Source organism: Streptopelia decaocto, assembly GCF_964273445.1.
Source record: "Streptopelia decaocto genome assembly, chromosome: 4".
NCBI lineage: Eukaryota > Metazoa > Chordata > Aves > Columbiformes > Columbidae > Streptopelia > Streptopelia decaocto.
Genome location: NC_138658.1, coordinates 54,274,067 through 54,300,698, shown reverse-complemented (window position 1 = coordinate 54,300,698; position 26,632 = coordinate 54,274,067). Strand labels below are relative to the sequence as shown.

General features: G+C 44.3%; 2 protein-coding genes across 3 annotated transcripts in view; one reads left to right on the top strand and one right to left on the bottom strand.

The window, feature by feature from the left end:
* The window catches only part of LOC309439395 (uncharacterized protein), a 62,308-nt gene extending 44,254 nt beyond the window's left edge, over nt 1–18,054 (bottom strand). Inside the window, exons 1-2 of the mRNA XM_082051929.1 lie at nt 17,711–18,054; nt 7,313–7,428 (exon numbers count right to left, since the gene is read on the bottom strand). Coding sequence (XP_081908055.1) covers nt 7,313–7,428; nt 17,711–17,909 — 315 coding nt within the window. The 5' untranslated portion in view covers nt 17,910–18,054. The remainder of the gene's footprint in view (nt 1–7,312; nt 7,429–17,710) is intronic.
* A 316-nt stretch (nt 18,055–18,370) lies between these two features.
* KLF3 (KLF transcription factor 3) overlaps nt 18,371–26,632 on the top strand; it is a 28,568-nt gene continuing 20,306 nt past the window's right edge. Inside the window, exons 1-3 of one of the 2 annotated variants that reach the window (XM_082051927.1) lie at nt 18,371–18,952; nt 22,979–23,017; nt 25,751–25,825. The gene's annotated coding sequence lies outside the window, so the exon portion shown is untranslated. The remainder of the gene's footprint in view (nt 18,953–22,978; nt 23,018–25,750; nt 25,826–26,632) is intronic. The other variant, XM_082051926.1, reaches the window with a different exon arrangement.

The window sequence follows — 26,632 nt, the reverse complement described above, 5'->3', positions numbered from 1 at the left end:
CACTTGATGGAAATTGGAATTATGAAATTTTCACCATAATTTAGGTTTTTAATCAGCAAATAAATAGGGTTCTGAAACAGAACATAGGAAAAGTGGAAATAGAAACCTAACTGGTTTTACAGAGAAACTCTACTAACTTGTGAAAGGGCTTGTATGACACAATTGCCTGCAACAGGTGAGACACAGACTCGATGATCCAAAATGTCCTTCTGAATTGTATGATCCTACCTGATCAGTTTTAATCCTACAGGGATGGTACACCCCATAGGATTTCTGGGGTTCAGCCACCTATAGAAGACCAAGCATCACTGGTGTTTCAAGGACTGCAACAGATGGTAAGAAGTACCACCTCAAAATCACTTCTTAATTTAAATCAAGAGCTCTCAAGCAATGCCTACTCCTCTTTACTTTTTTCCTGAAAACACCCTGGGTTGCTACAGCTACGGATGTGCGGCCAGTGGTGGTCAATGCTGAAAGCACCTTCAGGTTCACAGGTCACCTAAACCCATGCTGTGGGGGGTCTCACCCTCCTTCCTGCCCATGCCCCTCTACCAAGCACTGCCGGGTGACACAGCCTGCTGCAAACTGCCACACATCAAGCACGAGCACCCACAGAGCTGGAAACCCAGCACGAAACCCACAGTCAACCCAGAGGACAGCGTGGGGGACTGGCAGCATTCAAGCAGTCAGGATTTGGAAATTTTGGCACTCAGCAAGAAGGCAGTTTGTTAACATGAACTGTGTATCCTAGAGCTTTCCAAACCCAGCTCTTTGACTTCAGACTGTTGTCATCAAAGGCCGCCTTTTCTGATGGAGGAGGTGGTCCCACCCAGGGCCTGCTTTTGGGTCCATCTGCAACTTTATGACCACACACGGTCTGGAAAGCCATGGCTACTGTGTACTGAAAAGAAGCCTTGCCCACCTACAGCCGTTGCCCGCAATCTCATTAAGCCTTGTTTTGCTTTGCTGACACCAACGCTGCCAAAGAGATCAGCTGGTGAATGACACTGTATGAGTACACGTGGGTGGCATTTTGCCTCCTGCAGTTGAGATCACTTCTGAGCATCGACTCTCTCCTGGTCCACTTGGACAGATGGCCTAAAACTATCTCCCTCTCTTCAGCTTCCCAATGATATACGGTGTGCTTGCCACTGGGCTGTTGCACTGGCCTTGCTCCATAGTGATGATAATATCTATAATTATTATTTTTGTTGACTTGTATCTTCTCTTCCCTAGCCAGCCGCCTGAGTTGTTGAAATACTTGGTGAGTCTGTGCCCCTGTTCCATTCCTGAAGCTCCAAGTAGCCCTGTAGCCCATTCATCTTAAGTTACAGCAACGCCCTGCTCTGATGGAAGATTTTACCTAATTAATTTCTAATTGGGGTTAGAATGCTTCTTTTCCATGCATTCTCTTGTGAAACACTCATCTCTCTTGTTCATTTCAGAGATTACAGATGTGAAATGCAAACTCTGTCTCGTTGCACAGTGTACAAACAACCCTAAACGTAGCATCCAGGACGGGGTTCACTTCACCTTAGCCATCTGAAAGTCAGCCTCACTCAATCATCTAGATTCCCTCTCTAATGACTGGAAAGCAGAAATTTCTTTTGGAAAGAAACCTTCTCTCATGCTGACACATGAGAATATCTTACAGTCTGGAGAGGTCTCCACCAAATGCAGAGCATGTCTAGGACACCTAGTACTCAGGAATCTAAAGGTAGATGAGACTGATGATTGATGTTTTATGTCATGACAGTATTTTGTAAACAGAAACCTTAAAAGTTAAGTAAAACTTTCTAGCCCATTTCAGAGAAGGTAAATAGAAGCACATAGAGAATATATGAACTGTCAAAAGATGGCCTGGCAATAACTGTCAAAGTCACAGGAGGAACACAGGGCATCCTCAGTCACAGTCCTGGGCTAAGACCATTAAACCATGCCTGTTTCAACAAACATCTTTCTACTTGTTGCCAGAAAACATCTCCATAGAAGTTTTACACAGGTTATTAATTGCTTGTAGTGCCTTGACTTTGAATAGCAATAAAAAGTGGTCACACACAAAGGACTCTCTGGAACTGGGTGGTCGGTTCATGTCCCCTAACCCCTTCAAGCTGTCTTAAAGAAAGGAGCCAAGTGCAGCATCCAGAGCTGTTCCAAGGGATCCTTCACTGCTCTGGATTCAGTAAAATTCCAGTGGAGGCACAGTTGTACCAGAAAAGAGTTTTCTCCCAGCAAAGAAGGGATATGAGAAAAAGCAGTCTTTACCTCTGATCATAACTGTGGAAGGCTTGCCAGCTCCAAATGTATTTTCTAGTGAAAAGCAGACCTCCAGCCTTCACAGGTAGTATAACGTCTCCCATCCATAAAAGTCAGACCAATGAAACTTTAAGAACATACGTTATCCAAGACACTATAAAAAATACATCTGTGCTTGTATCTCTATTTATATATGCACATATGCATATGTGGGTGTACCCAGGAGTGCTTGCATGTGCACGCATACAATTTTATAATTTTTAGGAACTAATTCTTGATATTTAAATATTTGGTGTTACCAACAAGGTATACAGCTCACTAGAAATTTGCATGCACCTACAGGGGAACCCTAGAGGGATTTTTTTCACTTTATGAAGTCCGATCCAGCCATTAGGACACTGAAGAGACCCACAAGACCAGGAAGAAATGTATGGCTATAAAACTAGGGTGAATAATTAGTGGTGCAATGTAGTTGTAAAATCCCTGGGCACACACTGGCTGGGTCCATCGAGCTGCTGAACTCCCCGGTGGCCGAGAGGCGCAGGCCACGGAGCTGCTCGGCTGTGGCTGTGGCGTACAAGAGCCTGCTTGGGAGTCCTGAACTCTTACTGCCAGCTTGTCAGAAACAGTCATAAGACAAAGAGAAGGATTTGCTCTTTTTCAAACAGCTCAGTAACTAAGAGCAGAAAATAGTGGGTTTGTTTGTGGTAAAGGTAGCAGTATATCCTGCTCTCACTTCACTACTGTGCAGAAAATGCAAGAATGCAAAGCACTGGCATTTTAATTTCAGGTTGTAAATGCTATATACTGCTCTTCATGCCCCTTGCTTCATGCAGAGGAAAAGCTGCATCATGCCAGAAAGGAGCTCTTTTCAATAAGCAGAAACAAAACTGAGGAAACTGGAAATCTACATTATTTACTGCATCTAAACCTCTTTCTTATGGTAAGCAACAGCCCCGGCCAGCAAGCCGCAAACCAAAAGACACCTTAATGGTCCAGGAAGTTCAGAGATCTTTGAGTTAAATATTGAGCAATGCAGGTGCAGGCTGCAGATGGGAGGTTTGGGTGTGAAAGCATGCCAAATGCATAACAAAACTCGATTGAAGGAAGCCAATTTTAAGATCTCCGTCTGAATTCGTTGCACATAGATGGCAGGAATTCCACAGATACTCTGTCTGAGAAACAAGAGTTTTCAAGGTTCCTCAGTGTGTGAGCCACTGGCATAAAAAGGGACCTGCTTTAATTTGTTTTGCTTTCTCCCAAGTACAATTACCACTAGGCACACCCAAGTATATCTTCTGTTAAATATGCAGGGGAAAATAACTTCTTGGTGCAGCTCAGTTGAAGTTAGCAGGGAATTTAACCTCTATGCACTGAATCAATGTTTTTTTTCAAGATTTGTGCCTAATTATTTGAGAATTAAGAACTGAAGATTTTGCTAAAAGAAAGGAGGCAGACCATCTGTATTTGAATTATTTCAATCTTTTTCCACTCGTGTTTTGTGCACTTTCTGCTCCCCTATGCACTGGGATATGCAAACCTTTTTTAAGATTGAAAGAAATCCTGTTTTGGTGTGTTCTATCTATACAGAAACAGAAATTGACAGAAACTCAAGCAATAAATGAAGTTATAAATAAATAAATAATGTTTGGAGGGGGTACATGGAAAGAAATCAGCTCAGCATAAAAGTCCAGGTGCTGATGAGCAGGCAGACTTTACCATGCTTTCAGATCTTGAATTCTCCCCATTTCTGCCAAACAATCCAATTAACAGTTTACCATTTAGGGAAGGATGATGTCACAAAGAAAATACAAAGCTGATGTAGCATCTTCTTAAATAAATGATCCCTGCTTGGCTATAGAGCAATGTCCAAGCAATGCCTATCGCAAGTAGTAAAACAGTCGCAACCACCCAAGAGAAATCCACCTCACATAATGCATGCCACTGAAGGCTCAATAGCCTTATGGTGAACCTGCTTACTGAAGACTTTCCTTGAATGGGATCCTTAAAGAAATTAAGAAAATCTGGATATTTTTTTTTATTCTTCGTTAGGCTCCCCCGCTGCATGATGTATCCTTGTTTAACATGAATTTTAAAGTGAGAAATCTACAACACCAGCTTGCCTCACTAATGCCTGGCTACATGGCTACATAATAAGCATACAATCATAGAATGGTTTGGTTTGGAAGGGACCTGTCATGGGCAGGGACACCTTCCACCAGACCAGGTTTCTCAGAGCCCCGTCCAGCTTAGCCTTGAACACTTCCAGGGATGGGGCATCCACAGCTTCTCTGGGCAACCTGTTCCAGTGCCTCACCACCCTCATGGTGAAGAATTTATTCCTTATATCTAATCCAAATCTACCCTCTTTCAGTTTAAAGCCATTTTTCCTTGTCTTGTCACTGCCCTTGTAAAAAGTCCCTCTCCAGCTTTCTTGTAGGTCCTCTTTAGGTACTGGAAGGCTGCTATGAGGTTTCCCCAGAACTTTCTCTTCTCCAGGATAAACAACCTCAACTCTCTCAACCTGTCTTCACAGGAGAGGTACTCCAGCCCTCTGATCATCTTCATAACCCTCCTCTGGACTCACTCCAACAGGCTGACATTCTTTTTATGTTGGAGGGCCCAGAGCTGGACACAGCACTCCAGGTAGGATCTCATGAGAACAGAGGGGGAGAATCACCTCCCTTGACTTCATAATAATGACTTTTTTGGTTCCTTAAGATGTTCTCTCTTAGCTTTGTTGAGATGTTTACTAATGTAAAACAGAAGCAAATATCCAGTTCTTACCCCATCATACTATTACATCTATAAACTAAAGGTGATAACAATGCAGGTGACCCTGCTGCACATAAAGCTTGGTGAAGGAGCTCTATTCTGCAGCCCTAACAAAGCGGTCCTTTCCATTTCCTTGGAACTATTGACATGAATATGGGAATTTCAGATCTGGAGCATTGTCCCTACGGTTCTTCTAATATAGAAAGCCCTATGCATATGCTAACTACTCTCTTACTGTTGATACATACCTAAAAGATTCTTCATGTCTTACATTTTTTTGCTTATGTCCCAATTCTACCTAACCTTTACAGCAAGCATTTTAAATTTACACATTACCAGTTATTACATCAGAAGTATTTGCAGCATATTAGGTTAGGCAGAGGCCTTTGCAGGATCTGGAATACTTATTAATTCACAAAGACTGAAATTCTCCCTTCTTGAGCATGCCTTTGAAATTACTCCTAAACATTTACTCCAACTAAAGGATGTAAATGGGATTTATGCGGGAAGCTGGCTGTTGCTGGCTGTTTACACATGGCTGAATTTTGTCCAGTGGGTGTGTATGTTGATTTTCCACTCTAGAATTTCTGATCCTCCCAATTCTTCATTACTACCTGCCAAAAGTACTGTTGTTAGTTTTGGGTTTTCTGTACATCTGAAGTCAGACTTATAACCTTTGTGGTCAAAATATTCCACGTTTGATCCTTTTTCCATCCACCTTTTACTCTCTTCCACACCCCTGATCATAACTGCTTAAAATTTTTTAAATGGGTCAGTGGCCTTTTTATTAAATACTCATGTAACTAAAAGCCAGTTTGTTAACAGAGTAAGTCTTGGTTTCTGGCATACTGTGGAAAAAGCGTGTCACTGAGGACTTCTAAGTCGATGGTGCCTGTGTAAGGAGCTCTAACTTTCTCAAGTGCTTATTTCCAAGAACTTCCAGCCCCAAAGGACTGATGTTTATCTTTGAAACAATTTTCTTTGGGAAGATTTGAGAGTTTAAAGACTACAGACTTAGTGGCAAATTTTGCAGGAAGTACATAGCCCTTTTTGAGATAAATGTTCATTTGCATTTTTAATTATATAATTATTTTCCCCAAAGCAATAAAATTCAATTGCTTTCAAATATGTTATTTACCTGTCATAAACTTAAAATAAGATTTCTTTAAAGCTTCAGTTTAAAGTTTAAGCATATTTTCTATTTTCATTTTACATCTTAAATAACTTGCACATTTTATTATCATCTCTGAAACTCAATAAGTAAAACCTCTGATTTGAGACTTCCATATTCTGAATTTATAGTTTTACCTGCCATAAGCACACTCCAAAAAGAGACGTAACTTTGTGCCCAATTATAATCCTACAATTATATCACATTTCCTTTTCAAAAGTCAAGCATTCAAACACGGTAGACTTTTTAAAAATGTTGTAAATTATATTAGAAGTGAGACCCATTAGGGTTATTCAAGAAAAATACATATTTTCTGTACAAAACTGGAGGCTCTACAAGCCCAGAACTCCACATTTCCAAGTACTCAGGGAACACATGGCAGAGCAGTAGCAGTTTGTCCAGGCCTTTTCTTAGAAGTATGCACAAATTATTGTCCTCTCCTGATACTCTCTGCAAAGGCTTCATGAAGAGGTGAGATGGCAACAGGCACAATGGGAACAGGCCAAAGGAAGGGTTTGGATACTCTATGTCCCAAAGAGATAACAGAGCAGACTGGATGCCTGCAGAAATAAATATAGCACAAGTGCCCCTTGCAAGTCTGTTCACAGAATAAGCATGAAGAAATGTGAATGGACATCTTTTTGTGCTCAAGAATGAATACTGAGCATTTACAAGTATTTTAAATCAAGCTTCAGAATTGCTACAGCAGATTTTTATGATGGTGTCTCTACATAACTGTTCACCAAAGGTGGAATTTCTCCACTGACGTGAATCTGCTTTGGCTAAGTCTCACCAGAAGATTTTGTTGAGGGAGTTCTTTGGGGAGATTATTACCGTATAAGTAGCTTTGCTGTTCATAAGGGATTCAAAGGAGCTTGAAAAGAGCATGCCTTCAGCGTAGACAGAGGAGAATAAACTTGACCAAAAAGCCGTCTTCATGTTCTCCTAATACTGGCCTTCTCAGTCCCATGTAATTCAGACATCCCAGACAGACTCTTCAGCTGGTACATGAGCAGCAGTGCTCTCCCAGCACCAATACACTTTGAAGTGCAGCCATTATTAATGTCCCCATGGCTCTTCCCACTCCCATCCCTAGCAAAACCCTCTTACCAAGTGTCTGAAAGCATCTTTGGAAAGCAGCCATGTGGCTGTCATCTCCTGTTCCTGTTCCAGCTCAGTTGTCTCCTCTCTGAAGACCTCTGTCTCTCTTCTGTCTCTCTTGCATACTGTGAAAGGAGACAATAGGGATAAGCATCCCATCTATAGATTTATAGTTAATAGTATATAGTTTATATAGATCCAGCAACTCCCATTTTGCTGCCTGTGTGACCCAGGAGAGGTAAGATCTCATTTCTGGACAGTTTTCAGTAACTTTTTCCTGTTTTGGGAACTGTTTTATTTCTGTTGAAATGTTACTATAGATACTGGAATTCAGCCTTGCAGAGTTACATAACCAACCTCAGCAGAGGCGAGGACAAGGCCGCCAGGAGGGACATAACATCCTCCGGTGCAAACACTATGCAGAAGAGAGCATTTGGTGGCAGAGCGCTGGGAGGGGAAGGTGCCCTTGACACCTCTCTCCAGGTCTGGGAGGCTCTGTGCCTGCCCTCAGACCCACCAGGGACAGAACACGGCCAAAGCGTCTGGGAATGATTGGGTGAGACTAGACATAGGACAGTCATTAACGATACTGAAAGGGTAACAGCAGATTTTGTTCAGACGTCAAGAGATGGCAACACATACAAGTAGACATTCCACAGCTTGGAAACAGGAATGGAGCTACATTGCATGTGTCTGGACTGCTCAGGACAAGGATGTGCACCAAAACCAACACACCTTGGAAGAAGCCACCTGCAGCCAAGAGTGCTGGTGCGACTGTGCCCACCAGCAAACCAGCCCAAAAAACAGAGCTACTTAGTTGTTGGTCAGTGCTGTCCCCGTGCCCCAAGCCTGCAGTGTGGCTGGCTAAGCACAGTTCAAGTCACCAGCTTGCTCAGAGCAAACTCAGAGCAAAGTTACCTAACCACGGTGGTATGCTCACAGCCTCAGGCATTTTTCTATTACTCATGAATATTACTTTATCATATGGCAGAGAAAAAGAAGTTTCTAAATGAACTTGTAAACACTTAAAGGATTTGGCTTTTTCACCAACAAGTTCATGTTCACTTTGGAAATTAGAAAAAGTACACTATCCTCAAAGCCTGTGAATTCTCTACTGCTCCACCAAATACAATTGAATTCCAAGGGGACACCTGCATGTAAGAAGGAGCAGCATGGTTCACTGGTTTCCCAGTGTTCCCCTGTTTCCCAGTGTTTTCAAGAAAGCCAGATTCAACTCTTGACCCCTTAAAACATCTAAGTCTAAGTCCATATTTCCAAACAGAGACAGGCATTTGAACATCACAGTATCACAGTATCACAGTATGTTTGGGATTGGAAGGGACCTCAAAAGATCATCTAGTCCAATCCCCCTGCTGGAGCAGGAACACCTAGGTGAGGTTGCACAGGAACATGTCCAGGCGGGTTTTGAATGTCTCCAGAGAAGGAGACTCCACAACCTCCCTGGGCAGCCTGTTCCAGTGCTCTGTCACCCTTACTGAGAAGAAATTTTTTCTCAAATTTAGGTGGAACCTCTTGTGTTCCAGCTTGATCCCATTACCCCTTGTCCTATCATTCTTTGCCACCGAGAAGAGCCTGGCTCCATCCTCATGGCACTCACCCTTTATATATACAGTATCACAGTATGTTTGGGATTGGAAGGGACCTCAAAAGATTATCTAGTCCAATCCCCCTGCTGGAGCAGGAACATCTAACAGTAAATCTACTGATTCAGACACTGTAACTTTCAGCCTCTCTTGCTAATCGTACCTCCCTTTTCCATGGGAAATGGTGACCATGCTTCCCTGTTTCACAAAAGTGCAGCAAAGAGAAATTCTCTTAGCAAGCACCTGATGCTTATCATCAAAGTTTGTGGAAAAAAAGACAGATGAAATGGAGATTCCCAGCATCACAGCCATATACAATGCCCAAGTGATTTTTTATTTAAACTAGTCTCAGTTCTAATCTTGCTTTTCTTGACAACTACTACAAATGCTCCGTTTACAACCAGTACAGATGCTGCTGCTGCTTCTTTAGTGAAACAAGGAGCTAAACAAGACAGAGACATTGGGCACAGTCGTTTAGGACCAGAAGTGAATAAGAATTAATGATCATCGTACAATAATATAGGTAGGCAGATTTTGTGCACAGAAACCCTGTTTCACCTTCCCTGTTTTTTTGCATATACCTGCCAGCCCAGTTTTATATCTCACAGCTCCTCAATTTTACTGATATTGGAGCTTTTAACCCATGTGCAGTTTTTAATTAAACAAAGACCATGTAGATATTCTTCAATGATCCAAACATTCACAAGCCACATGTGCAGTGGCTGTCCTGTATTGAGTCTCTGACACCATTCTGAGTAAGTATATGGTTAGTCCGCTTAAGTTAAAGTTTTCCCAAATCATATAAAACAGGTCAGACATGGGTCCATTGCATTTGCACATTTAATAGATGGAGTTTATGTATCTATAAAGAGGATATTAAATGGTGTAGCACTGAGAAGGCAAGTAGGTGGTCATGACTCCAGTGTTTGTGCATAGATATAAAAAAATAAATAAATTTTAAAAATTTTAAAATCCCAGTTTGCCTTGAGAAATGCCAACAGGGAATAACTTCTAGGATGTACTAACTTCTCCACTATTTGATAATCTATCTGATTCCTTCAAAAGTGTCTCAAGATACACATGGAAAAGCTGAGGACTTAAAAAGGACCCTGTCATTTTTGAAAATATAATACTAACACGAAGTGTTGTAGATTAAGGAACAGAAATGATGAGTCTTCTCTTAAAGCTTAGACTGGGAAATGTTTTTCTGGTGCTACTTTTATCTGATTCATGAAAAATTACAAAGGTGTTTGGCAAAACACACTGTACAAATGCTTCTCCTATTGTATTGAAAAAACTGTGAGTGTAACTGGAAGACTTGCATATATTGTGAAATAGTTTCTTTGCTTTCACATCATTTTAATGTCACTCAATATTTCTTAATGAAATCCTGAACAATAAACTGAGCTGTAGGCAGGATACCTATGTAGTGCCCCCCATACCTTTGGATATTCTATATGCTACATCTCCTTTTACCTCAGTACCTTTTATTTTACAGTCACATAGACTCTGCTTGAATTCTAATTGCTACCAGAGTATTTCAAAGAAATTCAAGCCACTTCAACCAATCAGTTTTCTGTGGTTCTTTGCTCAAAAATGCCACTGTGACCTTACCATTTGCTGAATCTGTAAATAAGTAATTATTTGGCTTACTTATTAAGGTAACACACCCTAGCTAGGATGAAAAACCAGACCTACAAGATAATCCTCATCTCAAGTTTCTGCTGGCTGTACTGTCTCAAAGTATTTGCTCATATTCTCCTAGTCAAATTTCACCTATGTTTCACACTGTAGTTGGAAGTGTGAGGCAGGGGTGGCCAAAGCAATACTCATCTATCAGTTGGTTTTCCTCATTAATTTATGAGCTTAGAGTTTTGTTCTGCAGACAAAAAGATATATTTTCCTCACTACAGAAACTGTATTGGTGAGTACGTGATTAAAATTTCCTGTCAAATCACTTTTCATTAAAATAGGTGGATCAATAATGGTATTACTAGGCACCTGTGTAGAAGGCAAAGAACTGCATTTCATATAAGGGCACTATATTTCACACTATAACTGATATCACCACGAACATGTATCTATTTGTTTATACACTGGAATTCTAAATAACATCACTTTACAAAAGTAATTTGGAAGTACCATGAAAACAGCAGTTATGTTAAAAAAATTAGACATGTTGATATAAGAAAAAAAAATTTTTAAGGATGTGCACCTGTATTTTCCCAAACATTTTTTTTGTTTGCTTTTAATACTTAGAATATGCAGTAAAGGAAAAAAATAATAAAAATTGATGGTATTGCTGGTAAAAAGCAGCACTTGTTTTCTGTTTTTAACCAACACATACAATTCTTTCTAGAGTATATAGTACTACATACAGGTATGGAAGATGGTAGCCACTGGCTATTCCTTTACTTTGTTGTTAATTACTGCATTATGGTAATTTTAACTTGCAATTTGTTTTCATTCATGTTTTCTATTTAACAAGTACAAAATTTTATAGGTAGCAACTGCCACGAACAGCGTGATTTTAAAGCACCTAATGATCCTTATCTTCCCCTAAAAGCGGCACTTAATGCAGAACCACAGAATCACAGCATGGGTCAGGCTGGAAGGGACCTCAGGAGGTCATTCAGTCCAATTGCCTGTTCAGAGTAGGTTCAGCTCTGAATTCAGAACGGATTTCTCCAGGCTGTGTCCAGTCAGATCCTGAAAACCTTTTGAAAAGATGCAGGAGCCTCTCTGCTCAGCCTGTTCCGAAACTTCACAGCAAAAGACTGCTTTTTCTTGTTTTGGCTGGAACCCCCCACATTCCCTTGTTTTTATGACTGCTGTCTCCTCAGCTTCAGCTTCACCTTCTCCGTAACGTCCCCCTAGGTGCTGGGGGGCGGCTGTCAGGTCCCATTGAAGCCATTCCCTCTCTAGGCTATTGCAGCCCTAACTGAATTTTTTAATATATATACTGATATTTTTAATACACCGATACATATTTTTAATATACAAAAAAACGAGCTAAAGATGGCAGCTAGTCCAAACTGCTCAGATTCTGCAAAGTGTTTTCAAATAGCAAGGGAAGGAACCGGTATCATGTCAACTTCAGTACATGTATTCAGAGACAGGAATTACATTCTGTGCTTTGTCTGATAAGAAATTTCAGGACCTCACAAATCACTGAAGAAATGTGCTAACTTTTCACTAAGTATTTAATGAGATTACAGTAAAAAAGATACATTTTTCAATCCTACATTAACTTTTCAAATTCTTATACTATATATTTTTCATGCAATACCAGCTTTGCATGGAGAAAAAAATTCCAAAATTTAAATACTTTTGGGGGCTGTTTTTGAATATTGAGCATTATGAGTCATTTGTGACTGTGGAAATTCCAGCAAGTCAATGGAGTTATGTCAGATTCGAACTGGACTCTCTAATTTCTGACAACACATCCTAAACTACACAAGCAAACCAATTCCCCAAATGTGAAAGGAGGAAAAAAAAAGGCAAAAATGGGTCTTAGCATTTCCATATTATTATAAGACACTCTTCAATCACCCAAATTAGACCCAAAATGTTCCTACATTTTCTAGCAGGACATCTAAAAACCTGTGATCTCTGGACTGGATATATGAAACTTCCAAAGGTCTATCTGTGTCCTACTCAAGCTATGGAAAGCTGAAGCCATACATACTAAAACATGAGAAACTGGGGAAATAAATGCTTTGATTAAACTGAACAAAACAAAACAAAACAATCTTAAAATTTATCTGTTTCGCTATCAGTCAAGCAAATACATGATAACTGGAGGTACAGCAACCTTAACTATAGGTTGCTATAGTTAAGACAGCCTTAACTACCTCCTGGAATATACAAGGGCTATTTTTCTCCTAGATGGAATCTGACATTGCACCCAATTGAGTTTCCTGATTGAGCAAAGTTAAAGTGACTTTTACATTATATGGTCCCTCAAAAGACATAAATAGATGTATCTAAAATACTTTTTGCACAGCAAAGTCAACTTTCATCTGTTAACAACTCAACTTTCTGTCTAACTGGAGGATTATAAGATTTTTGAGAATAACAAAGAGCAGAATTACTTCTCTGGACTTCCCCTTGATTCAAGACTGTCGCAGCATATTTTGGAAAGCAGAGCAAATTTTTATACAGTGAAAGTCAGCTACTTAAGCAGACAGGCTTACATTTTCTATCCAGTGAACTGAGCTGAACAGTGTAACTCATCTCTTATGCATGTTCTCCATTGCTTTCCGTTGGGAAGGAGCAGCAGACAGAAACTAAAAGGAAAAGAACTTTTATAACCAAATCACCGACTGCACATATTTTTAATATGTGCAAATCACATAATCTTTCTCTTTTCTGTTCTACACTCCGAAGAGAAATTCCAGCCCCAGTACTGAGGAAAATGTCATTAGAGTAAGAAAGCTCAAGAACAGTAGTAAGAAACAGAACATCGACACAGATGGCAAGACTGTATTCTCAATTACATCAACATCTATACCTCCTCTGAGTTCACGTCAGCCTAAATTTGATGAGAATTTGGTCTACAGACTAAACAATCTTTACACATACATATCTGCTATTATTTCCAATATTGCTGCTATTCTTTCTGCTATGGAAATCTCAAGTGTCCCTCAACTGCATCCTGGACATCACTACTTAATACAATAACGTTTATACATTTCAAATAATGAAATGCCTTCAGTAGCAGTTACACCTGCAACAAAAACATGCTTGTTCTCAAAAATATTACCATGTAACAAGAAATTCAACACACACACCGCTAGTCCCCACATGCTGTCTCTGTAATTCTGATTGCTGATGTGAACTTGAAGGCTGACCCTTGGAGGGCTGTTTTTTCATTAAAAGCAGTCATGTGCAACTTGGTGGTTTTAACTAGACAGAGCGGCCCTCCATCCTTCCCTTGTGTGAGGTGGTGAACACAAAAGAGCCCTGTGTTGTGGTGTTTGAAATTTGTTTCTGCACAAAATGAGAATTCATTTCAGGGGTGAGGAACTATGGCAATTGTCTCGGTCCTTCAGGCCACAGGCAGGGGCAGGAGGGGAGGAGGAACCCAGGCCAGGTCAAGCGGCAGAACTTGTCATCCAGCTTGTGGGCAGGAGGAGGGAGGCAGGGAGGGGTTCACACGTTCGCCTCTGCCCGAGGCACCATGCACCTCAACACCAGCTCTGCCCAAGCTCCTCTAGTAGTTTCCTCTTGTCTGCACCTGTGCAACAGAGCCAGGGAGCCTGGCTGCTGGCCACCACCTTGCCCTTCCTCCAGACAAACAATAAGGTCCCAATCAAGCAAACACGCGGGTTGACTCAGGGGTTGCTCACGTGCCGACAGGCTGCAAGATGAGGGCCCACCGTTTCAATCTGGGAAGTTTCAACACAATACAAGCACATCTTATGTCATGCTGTGAGGTTTTTAATACCTGCAAAAGCCTTTCCTGGGGACCTGCAAGTTGACACTACCCACACAGCTCCCAGAACGGCACAGGAATTATCTGCCAAAAGACGGGGCTGAGTCACAGCATTCAGAGGAGGGTACGTCTACCCTACAGTCACAACCAATGTGACTACAATATAGTGCAAACACAGCCAGGCAAGCTTTAAATTAGCTAACTCGGGCACCACTAGTAGTCTAGCCATTGAGTTCAGGCCAGTCTAACCACTCAGGTATTTACCCAGCTTTTTGGGCATGTCTTCCAGCCAGCTCTGAGTTCCACGCTGCCACAGCTAGATTGCTACCAGCTCCCCAGTTGACTAGTTTAGAACCAGCTCAGGTATGTCTGTGACTGCAGCGTACACACACCTAGGCTTCTAAATAATTTAAACTATTTAAAATCCTACTGTCTCAACTTCCACACGTCTAAAAACACCACCAGCTTGTATCACCACTGTACTACTGAGATAAAACATTTGGGGTGCAATACTATTTTAAATTCAGTTTTAAGTGTGAAATGTATGGCTCTTTCAATATATGAACTGTGTTTAACAAAAAATAATGACTATTGCTGGCTATGTAATGACCTTTCATTCATTCCAGAAGCAGTTCAGTGAGTACCAGATGCATGAGGTGACTTATCTGACCTGAAACTCCACAGAACACAGTAAGTTTATACACAGATATCCAAATCCCTCAGACACATCTAGGCCTTACTCTCTATCTGTGGTCTAAGGGTAAAGTCCACCAATTTCAGTGGACACTTTCCCTGCATAAATACCACTCACTGACTATACAGTACATTTTGTAACATAGAACAACTTGGAAGAAATGCCAGCTTAACACTTGCATTGCTTGGGAACAGCACACCACTCCAACTTCACCCCATAACCTGAAGTTGAATTAAGGACTGAAAAAGTACACAAAATCCTTAACTACTTCTTTTATTTTTAACTCATTTTTGAGAAGCAGAACATGGCTTTTACCTTTAAAAGCCATAACTTTGTGTACAATTTAAGTCACATTCATCACAGTGGTAATTTAGCTGATTGTAGCAAGGATTTGTTTCACCTTTAACAGCCATCTGAATATATTATACCTTTTAATTCACATTTTAATACCAATTTGTTTACGCCAAAGATTCATATGTTCCCCTCTACCCACTCTATGTACCATCTCCAGTCTGCTTATACCAGAAATCTGTAAGTGCCAACAGCCTCCCTGAGCACAGATCCTCAAGGACCCATCATGTCAAGTGCTCCATCTCATGGCACAGGCTCATGCCACGTGCTACAAACCGAAGGACACCCAAGCAATATTCTTTATTCTTTCAATACCAAGGACTTGCATACCACTGCTCTTCCATCTTGTTTTGAGAGAAAAGTCATTCAGCACGTCAACATTTGAAACACTGCGGGGATGATGGGCAAAGCAGGGATGAAGGAGGTGTTGTGCTGGGAGATGTTAAGGGCTGCCATCAGCCAGTCCTTTGATCTAGAAACACTTCCAGACCTGGTTAAGACTGCTGGGTCTGCTAACCAGATGGCAAGGACTCTCTATGTTCCCAGCTTCTCTCTCCTGGTTTTTCAATTGCCATTAAAATCAATAAGATTCTGCTCCCTTCAGAAGTTGAACATCCCTTCAAATTTTTCAATTGTTGAAGTATGAAAACCAAACACAGGAATGCAATGAAATGCTGACAGGTGTATAATCTTGCTTGGCACCACAAAAGCATCATTCACAATCCTCCCTCTCCTCTCATTTGCCAATATAAATCCAAAGTGACTTCAGAAGAAGACGGTAAAATTACACCAGATTAAAATAGGTTCATCTGAGGCCAGAACTAGATAATAGTTAGCAGGAAAACCCGGTGACTTTACCAGGAGCAGCATGCTAGCTGCTACTAAATATTTTGGCATTTCTCATGATTTGACATCAAAACAGCTCTGCCTCTGACCTAAGTGTTCTAGTTAGCTGTGTAACCTCTGCTAGTTCCCAGAATAAAAGAACGCAAAACTGGGACATAACTACTTTATCTTGAGCATGTTCGTACAAGAAAACTACAGCAGCTCCTTTTCACAGCCCCAATGAAATGTTTGGTGTCCGTGTATACGTTCTAACACAGCAATTATGTTTATTTTATAGGCTTATAATAAAAAAATGACACTTTATGAGCTACATTATAGTATCATAGAATATCAGGTTGGAAGGGACCTCAAGGATCATCTGGATCAACCTTTATTGGCAAAAGCACAGTCTAGACAAGATGGCCCAGCACCCTGTCCAGCTGTAGTATTTCAACAATACCTTGTTATGACATGATACAGTGTAATTACTTAGCAGGAGATACTACAATTTATTGTTATGTCATTGACTCATACCCTTCAGGGCTTCAGATTGGTGTCTTAGTTTGCTTTTTAAAGCCATGAAGACTAGCAAGCTAAGTCAAGGGATGCATTAAAACACCCTAGAAATAAAGACATAGACCTGCACACAGAAGTGTGTTTGAAAACACTCCCCCAGTCCTTTCTTCTTTGTTTTGCTTTTACAGCATTATTGACTGGGTTAATAATAATAAAAGAGAACAGAAATAACAATCCAAACATGCAAAAAACCAGATGTGTTGCATTAGGGTCCTATTCAGGCATTCAAATAGATCAGTCACAGACTGATCGTAGAGAGCTGGAGACGCTCAGCACCTACCACTGACTTGACCCACGAGACCAAGCATGGAATCCCACCAAGCATGGAGTCCCACCAGATGAGCTCTCCATCCACGAGAAGCATCACTGGCTTTTCATCCATCCACACAGCTTGCCGTGCAGGGCAGGGCCTTGCCAAGCACAGCATTCGCCTCTTGCTTGGCATAATATTTAGGTACCATAGATCAGTCAGGAGAGGACATTATTTTTTCGGCACACTGTAACAACTGTAAGTATAATACAGTGAATGAGTGGTGGCACATCTCCCTAACCAATGGAGTTGAGACAGTAGGCCAGGATTTATTTTTTTTTAAAAGCACTCCTCTGAGTTAAGTCCCTCGGTCTGTCCCTGGGTATGGAGATAAGCAGCTCCCGTTTCCCAGGTGGCATGTGCAGTGCAACCCGCTGAAAACCCTGTCTCAAGCAGCAAGCGCAGCCTGGAGACAAACCCAGCCCCCCGCCACCTCGCCGTGCCCCGCTGCCCCGCAGCCTCGGGAGCGCCGGGAGCCGCACGGCGCCGCGGGGCCGGCCCGGCCCGGGCCGCCTCAGCCCAGCCACCGCGTAGGCAGGGCTGCTTCCCCCCTCCTGCCCCTCCAGCGGCGAGCGGAGCCCGGACAGCGGGAGGACTGGAGGAGACGCACCTGCCCGGGCCGGTGCCAGCCGCAGGGCTGGGCAGGCAGGGGCGGCGCGGGCCGGGCTGCCCCGGGGCCACCGCCTCCGCCGAGGGGAGTCCGAGCAGAGGGGAGCTGACAGCGGCTCTCCCCATCTGTCGCTTTCTCTCCCGCACGGAGCCTCTCCCCGGAAGGAGCGCACCCGGCACGACGGGCTGATCGCAGCCATAAAACCCACCCCGGCACGGGCCCCAGGCAGCCGGCAGTCCCGGCGGCCGGGGCGGGCGAGCCGCCAAGCCGAGGCGGAGGCGGGCCGATACCTTTGCCCCAGCCCGCCGCGCTCCGGCCACCGGCCCGCATCGCGGCCAGCCCTGCCTCGCCCGGCCGCAGCCCGGCCTCGCCACCTCCCCACCTCCCCAACGCGGCGCGACGGGGCGCGGCACGGGCAGCCCCGCGGCGGCAGGGCCGGGAGAACCGCCGCCCGGCTCCGCGCCGCCCCGCTCCCTTTCCCAGCCCCCGCCGGCGAAGCCAGCTCGGTGGCAGCGCCCTAGAGCGAGCACCTCCCTTCCTTCCCCCCGGGCACTGGGTGTTGCTGTTGTTTTGCTGCCGCCGCCGCAGGTCGGCTGGGGTGGGCGCGGAGGGAGGGAGGGGAAGGGGTGCGCTGCGGCACGGGGTGCCAGGCGCACGCCTCTGCCTGACACACGGGCGGGGAGGAGGAGCTGGACGGGCAGGTTTGTCCGCGGGGCGGTGGCAGCCCCGCTCCCCTCCCCTCCTCGGGCTGCTGCGGATAATTAGTGTCTGTGCGAGTCTGTCTGCCCCCGGGAGGCAGGGCGGGCGGCGCGGAGTCAGTGCGTGCCCGCCTGTTTGTGCGCGGTGACTCGCCCCGGCCCCTCGGCGGAGCCTCCACCCCGCGGGCGGGGAACCGCCCGGCCGCGCTCCCCGCCGTGACCCTCCCACCGCCACTCACCCCGCCGGCCCGGGGAGCCTGGCAGGGCGAGCGGCGCCGGCGTCATGTGACAGCGCGGCCCGGTGCCAGGAGCCTGGGGGGAAGGCGAGCGGGCGGAGGGCGGGAGGCAGGGCGGCTGGCGGGCAGCTCCTCCTCGCACACACACCCGGAGCCACCGCGAAGGCGCCTCAGCCGCGGGGACGCGGGACACGCCGGCTTCGCGCCTCGGTGCCGCCGGAGCGCCCCCCAGACCCCGCCACCTAGCGCGACCCCGGCACTGCGGGAGCCGACGGAGGCCCCGACGCTCTCCGCATCGCCAGCCGAGCGTAAGTGTAAGGGCGGGGGGGGGCGGGACGGGCTGGGCCGGCTGCAGGATGGAGGTGCCGGAGGAGGAAAGTTTCCAGGCGCTGCGAGCGGCGCGGAGCCCGGGGCGGCAGGGGCTGGGAAGCCGCCAGCAACCCGGGGATCGGGAGCGGCGGCGGGACGGGGTCTCCATCGGGCAGCAGCTGCGGGCAGGGGGAAGCAGGACTCGGGGCACGCGGGGGCTCACAGCAGGGCTCCGTCCGCGGCGCCTGGGAAACTTCCTGCGTGGCCGCCGGCGCGGGGAGGCGGCGGGAGCAGGGGAAGCTGCCGCTGTCCGCGGCGCCCGCCCGGGCGGGCAGCGCACCTGTGTGGCCGGCGGCGCCGCTCGGGGCCGGGGCAGCCTCCCTGGCGGCGCCCTCCCCCGCCGGCGGCGCTCCCTGGCGGGGGGGTCTGGGGCCTCCCGCCCGGCTGCCTCTGGCGGGGGGGCCTGCGGGCCGTCCGCCCCCCAGGGCCGCCCTCCCGCCGAGCGGGGCCGCAGCCCCCAGCCTTCCGCCGGGCTGTGACGAGCTCGGCCTCGGTTAGAGCTCGCGGTGTCATCGGAGACCGCGCGGGATATCGCGCCGGACCAAAGAGAGGTGAACAGGATCGCGGGTTCCCCCGCTTCCGAGGGCGGTGGGGAGATGCGGGGCAGGCGCTGGCGGAGCCCCGGCGGCAGCGCCGCGTCCCCAGCTCAACTCCCGGTGAAGTCACGGCCGAGACCGGCTCTCAAAAATGAACCCTCGTATTGTCAGATAACCTTTACGCATGATGTAGGCAAAGTTAAAACGCATAGTGCCTAGGACAGCGCCGCAGCAAGTCTGGAGTTAGAAATAACGACTGTAATTAGCTTCCCTTTTCTGGATACCTTTTATTTTAAAGCCGAAATGGGAATAGGAATTATTTGCTTTGGACCTTTGTCAGGTGAGTGCCTGGCACAGCTCGGGGAACCCTGGAAAACGAGGGTTCAGAAACAGGAGCCCACACTGGGAGCTCACAGCACCTAACCGGAGGTTTATGATAATGACATATTTCAGAGTAGCTCAAATGTTACAGGAAAAAAATACATTAAAGTTGTTTTTTTTGTGTACTCCCCTGGTGACTCAAATACCGTACCTGCACTGTCTGCTGTGTTTTATTTGCTTCCTCGCCTTTGAAAATTCAGGAAGTGTCACTATTTGTGGAGCTGAACTCTGAAGGCTTTATTATTGGGAAAAGCTGAATTTGAGTGGCTGATAGGAGAGCTCTGAAGACTTGACTTTATTTAAACTAACAGCCATAAATATTTATTACCTGTATTGAAACAAAGGATTACACAGCTGCTCACTAGTGACTTTTCTATAGAACACTTTTTAAGATGCACTGGCTTGATAATCACATGAGGAGCTGCTTCCTTGTGTGAGAGGAATTACATCTGGATTTGATAATCCTGCCTGACCCAGGAGAGATTTATTTCAAACTAACTTTCCTCTTGTTTTTGAAGAATATTTTGTCTAATACCAACATACAAAAACCTGAAGCTGACTTGAGTGGCCTTTCTTACAGGCAAATACTTCTTTTTTTTCCCCTGCACACCCTGTTACAGACCAGAAGAGAGACTGGGGATAAGGGCAGGGAGGGGAAAAAAAAAGTACTAAATGGTCTCTCCATTCCTTGAGAAACCAAGCAAAATTTCCTCTGAGAAGCAGAGGTGCAAGGGAGCCCTTAGGTACTGTGAGGATTTGACCTGGACAACACCTGTTTAGCCAGAAGTCTCCAGATAAATAATGATGTAAATTTGAGTGAGATTAGTCGAAGGCTCAGAGCTAATAGAGATGGGAGTTATACAACCACCAAATTACTTACATTTCCAGATATTCAGTATGAAGAAAATGAGGAACTATTGGCATAAAACCCACACCCACACATTGCTGTGCAGATGCTGTACTAGCTGGTTGTCACCTCATGTGCCTTGTTAAACTCCAGCCATGAAACCCCACAGCAATTATCAGTGCTACCGTGGTACTCATCCACATAATTTGCTGCAACACTTTCTCACATCGGATAATACTAGACGTCCCACCCATGATATATAAATAACCGATGCAAAGTACGCAAGATAAGAACCACGTCTTTGAAGGAAAATGAATGTTGAAGTTATTTTACCGCATGGCATCTAGACAAAATGTGCCTCTCTTCTGCCTCACATTGTCAGCTTATTTCATTTATTCAGCTGTATATTTGGGTGCTTCAAAAATAAAAGTAGTATATCCAGGGGAAATTGGGTCCTGAGGTGAAGTCTGAGTGCATGTGGAACAGGGATGTAGAAGGTCAAGTGTGTGGTGGCTTAGAAAAACATTCTTGGGTGCACTGGGTGCTGTTGGTCCTCAGCTGTTGAGCAGTACTGAACACTGTCCAGGGGCATCCCTGGCTTCACAAACCGCTCCCACAGTGCCCTGACCCCCTGGCTCTGTCCATGAAGAGGAAGGTGCTCGCTGTCAGGCTGGGCGCTGCCTGTTTGATGGCACGAAGCTGTAGCTCTATTTAGCTACCGGCATTCTGTAAATACAGTAATAAACCAACTGGTCCTAGGGAAGGATTCAGCTAATCATCATGACCTGTGGTGTCTAAAAATCTTGTTCCCTATGTTAAGGGAGCCTGTTTGTAAATAGGGCAGGTCCCCTGCATAAGGACAGTGTTTTTATTCACACCCAATGAACAAACACCTCCACCCACTGTTGTTGTTTTAAAAGACTCCAGCTGCTCATGAATATAGGGTCAGGGAGGGCCGCCTAAATGTTTCTCTGTGCTTTCTCCCCAGCACAGCCAGCAGAGCTGTTTCCTGTTCTTTGTTTCAAGGCTGGGGTTTGCGTCACACATTCCAAGTGGCATATGTGGTGCTCTTTCCTGTTTCAGGCTGTTTTCTGGCAGATCGGTAGCCTTGTCCAGGCCCCTTGTCACTGCCCCTCAACTCCCAATCCCCACCCAATGAGTTATCATGTCTCTACACACTCACGATTGCTTAAGATGCCTGCGTTATGTCATCATGAGGTTTCCAAGTTAAGCTTTAACGCACACCCTCGACTCCAATATAGTTATGGGGGTGAACTGGAGAGCTTCGTTCCCTTCGCTGAAAACTTGTGTTGGAGTCTGCAGAAAGTTGTGAGCCAGTTTTCTGCTCTCGCTCGCTCATCAGCCGATCTGGAATAGCTCCATTAAAGTCACAGAGTTACACTGGTGTGAAGTGTGTAAGCGAGAAGAGAATCCACATGTGTAGGCTCATACTTGTGGGAGGGTTTTGGCCTCTGCCGTTACCCAACCTGAAAGGCCCACCGTAAGTGCTTTGTATATCCAGATCTCAAAAGGAATAGATCTTTACTCCTTGTACAAACTAGAAGATTCACTGTCTCCAAGATGTAATACAGAGAATGAGGCATTGCTGGCTAACCTTTCTGTGGAGTAAATAGATATGGCTGTCCCACATTTTGTATTTTTGAAGGCATAAAAAGAACATTTTTTTACTGCTGATTGTATACTTGTCCCCCCGCCCTGTTGCAGGCAGATATAGAGAAACATCATGAGGAAATTCAGAAAGAGATAAATCTTTCTGTTGCTTTGGATCTGACAGGAGAAGAGCTAAAGGACCCAAGCCAAAGCTCATTGAAGTAAAGAGACTTGCATTAACTTCAATGGGCATTGCATCAGGCCCTGGATGAAAATGCAAGATGAAGTGTTTATTCTTCTCTGTCACTTATGGGCCAGAATATGCATCGTTTCTGCACACACAGAAGTACTTTCCCCCTTTCATTTTACCCCCTTTTTTATTTCACTCATTTTTAAAGTAATATTTTAGTTCCTGCTCTTGCACTTCTGGATGCTCAAAGTTAGCTGTTTGTGATCATTGCAAGTGTCTTTTATGAAGTACCTGAAATACATGCTTAAACTTCCTCTTTCAAAGCTTAATGGTATGTGAAAAATATTTGTTACTTAGTTATGTGCACATCCTTATGTCAACTTGTGTTTTGTCTGTTCAGAAATCCAGATAAGAAGAAGTATTTGGCCACACAGTTTTGGTAAGTTGTTTATTGATTAATTTGTTACTCTCGGTTGTTTTTACTTAGTTGTTTTTCTGTTAATTTTAGAATACCATGGATTAGTTTATCCATTAGAACCCGATTCAATATTTTAACTCTAGTGCTGTTAATTTGCACAGGATTTCAGACAGATTTTTTAGTCTTTTTCTTTTTTTTCCCATGGCAGAGGAAAAGTGCTGCATATAACTGCATTTAATATTGGAAAATGGTGTGTAATAAATGCAGTAAATTTTGGGGTTCACACCTTTTTGTAGCCAGAAGTTCTAAAAAATCAAGGACTGAGATTAAAATTATAATAGTTTTGTAAACCAACTTTTTAATATTAATTCACACCGCTAACAGGAGGTCTTTTAGAGTTCTTTTATGCTGTCAGCATTGAAGCTTTGTGTTTTCATTCTGAGGCTGGTTGCTTCCAATCCAGAATATGAAGTTTGGCAGAGCTGGTTTTAGGAGAGATTTAACCCTTCCCTGTTAAGCATCCACTTGATGCTGACGCTTCCTTTGAGGGTTTTGTAACCAGAGTTGATATCTCCCATGGGAAGGAAGTGTAAATGTAGATCAGCCAAATGGAAAGATAAAGCCCTTGACAGGTTTTTAATAGTAAACTAAGTCAGGATGGAAAAAATAAAACCACGCATGGTCTGCGTGTCATGCAGTCAGTGTTTGTTACCAACAAACTAACTTGATCCATGAAGGCATGACAGACTTTCCACTGCTAAGGAGTCTGAGCTACTGTGATCACTGTCTCATCAGTACCCACTACATTGTCCAGCTCTTCTCCCTGTTGTTTTTGGGTTTTGTGGGTTTTTGCCTTTTTTTTCCCGCTTCTGTAGGTACATAGAAGTTCATTGACATTTGCCCTGTATTTAAATCCTCATTCAAATGAATAATTTAGGCTATTATTCATAAATGTACACTTCCTTCCTTTAGGATTAGATTTTTTTTCTTCTTCCCCATACTATCAAAAATGTGGAATCTCTGTTTCATATGTTACATGAAACAGCAGAACCCTTTATGTAAGAGAACAGTATTTTCTGTCATTCTTCCCGCATAATAAAAATACAGGATTTCTATTTATCCTTTCAAATTTTCTTAAAAATGAACCTCCTAAGAAAAACACAACAAAAAACCAAAGTTCAGTTTGGAAGGGAAAGATTATCATACCATTCCATATACTTCACTTGTTTTCAAAAGTCTGATCTTTTATCCTTACTAGACTGTTTCTCCTTCTAAGAAGTAGCTTGAGACAGGAAACCAGACAGCAGCCTGCACTGATAAGGGAGAATATTGTCTAATGGAGGTGCCTCAAGAGCTTTTCTTTCTTCCTCCCTTAGGTTCAGTGAATGTAGAACTGAAGGTTGAACAGGGTTTACATGGGCTCCGTTTTTCCTTGGTAGAGGAGATGTTTTTTTAATGAGTACTGCAATAACTTTTTTGCCCAAATTTTTTTTGCATACAAGAAAGCCATTTCCAGGCATGCGGCTTCAAAGAGCCTGCAACAGTATTATCGTAAATTTAATGGAAATACTGATTGGTCTGCTACACAGCTGATAAATGATTACGTCAGAGCAGTTCTAGGTCAAACAGAGTGACATTGGTAAAGTTAGGATGCACAAGTTGTGCAAAAAAACCTGTGTTTTTCAGCCTGCTTGCAGTTCTGAAAGGAGGAAGGTAAAAGATTTGCAAGTGAATAAAAGGCAAGAATAGTTTAAAATACTAAATAACAGAATCCTGTAGAAATATTCTTTTTTTCATGCCTATCAAGTAAAACTTGAAGCAGAAAATTTTTTTGCCCAGGTACCATTTCTTTTTGCATGATATCCTAGCTTTTTCAACCGTTATTACCATTTCTCAGTGCAAATCCATTGAACAAACAGACACAGAAGGCTGCCAATCAGTGGAGCATCTTGCTGTAGTAGTTCTTCATGATTCCCCCCCGCTCTGTTTTTCACTGGCCGGCTGCTCTGGTCCCTTCCCCCAGCACAGTGTCTGGGCTGCTGCTCCTTCCCCTGCTCCTGCTGGCTCTGACCCAGTCTCACTGCTGGGCTGGAGTTTCTTTGCCTGCTGCTATTTTGGGGCCCAGTGCAGTGAAGCGTTTGCTGACTTCCCATTAAAGTTAATAGACATTTAGAAACACTCTACTTTTTTTGCTGACTCAGGTCTCGATGAGCAACTGGTGTAGTTAAGTGCAGATGCGTCTTGTTACTAGCCCTGGAAAACAGCTTTTCATACTTTTTTTCCGGGGAATTCTACTCTCAGAAACTGAGTTTTCTTTGTCAAGCTCTTTCAAGAAGACTTCTCACCCAGGTTCAGATAACCTCCCCACCTTTTGGATTTCATCAGTGGAGAGTCTTTCGATATTATCACTTCTCCTTAGTATCAGGGGAAGCTTGACTGGAGGCTCACAGAAGTAAGAGTTTTAGAGCAAGCGCCCAAGTCCCAGAGGGCTTGGAGTGAAGAGCTTTGGCCACATGGCTGATGTTGGCTCCTAGGTGATACCAACAGTGCTGCAAGAGCTGCAGTGTCTTTGCAGAGAGTGCTTGTGCAGTGCTCATTCAGCAGATACCATTACATTGTTCTGTAATTACACCAACAATAACAGTCATACGTTGAAGCTTCTAGACAAAGCCTCGCTGTACCATGGGGCAGCATTTCTTGCTTCCCCCAGGCACAAAGACCGGGAAAGCAAACTCTGTGCATGCTTTCATGCAGGGTGAAGAGAGACAGAATTGATGCTCACCACCCCCATGTCCGCACCAAGAGGCAGGTCACTGACTGCTCTTCCAGGTATTTAATGGGAGCAAAGGCTCCACGTTAGAGGGAGGCTTTGTAGCTGTTGGATGTGCACAGTCACAACTGGCCCTGTACCCCAGCCTTTCCTACCAAGTCTGCAGAGTTGGTGGGCTTTGAAGGTGGGTGCACAGAGCTGCTGGGAGTAGCTGCAATGCGGTTCCTCTTCTCCAGCTGCTCTGCAGTGCAGATGTGTAGTCTGGGTGCATTCTTTAACCGCTTTGCTTGTTTCATCCAGGATAAATAATCTGTACAAGCCCTTATTGTCAGAATACATGTTAAGTACCTTAGGCTTTCATTTACTCTTAATTATGTCTCTGAAACAGTAAGCCATACCTGTCAGGAAGTTAATATCAAGAAGTCTTCAATCCTGACAAGGCGATGAGCGCTACTGATGATGAACTTCCTTCTGGAAGGGATACCTCACTGCATATTGGATCATAAGGGCAGAGTTTGTGCTTTTTCTGGCTTGCTGTCTTCACTGGACTTCAGATAGGAAAATACTGAGGGACTTTGCCTGGACTTTACCTTGCACCTGTCCTTATTTGCATACAAATACCAATTGCTTCATTTGTCTTTCTGAAGTACAGGGTGTGAGCAAAATCTTATCAAAAGCCATGTCCTGTTTGGACAAGTTGGACTGACTTGGCAGAGATCCACAGGGTGGAGTGGATGGGAGGAGGCAAGAAAGTAAAACTGGGTGGCTTGTTAGCAGAAAAAGAGAGGGAGGGAAAAAAAAAAAGAGGGTGGAATGTTTGCCTACTGGATTGTAGTTAATTATTTAGTTTCAGATTACATGCATTC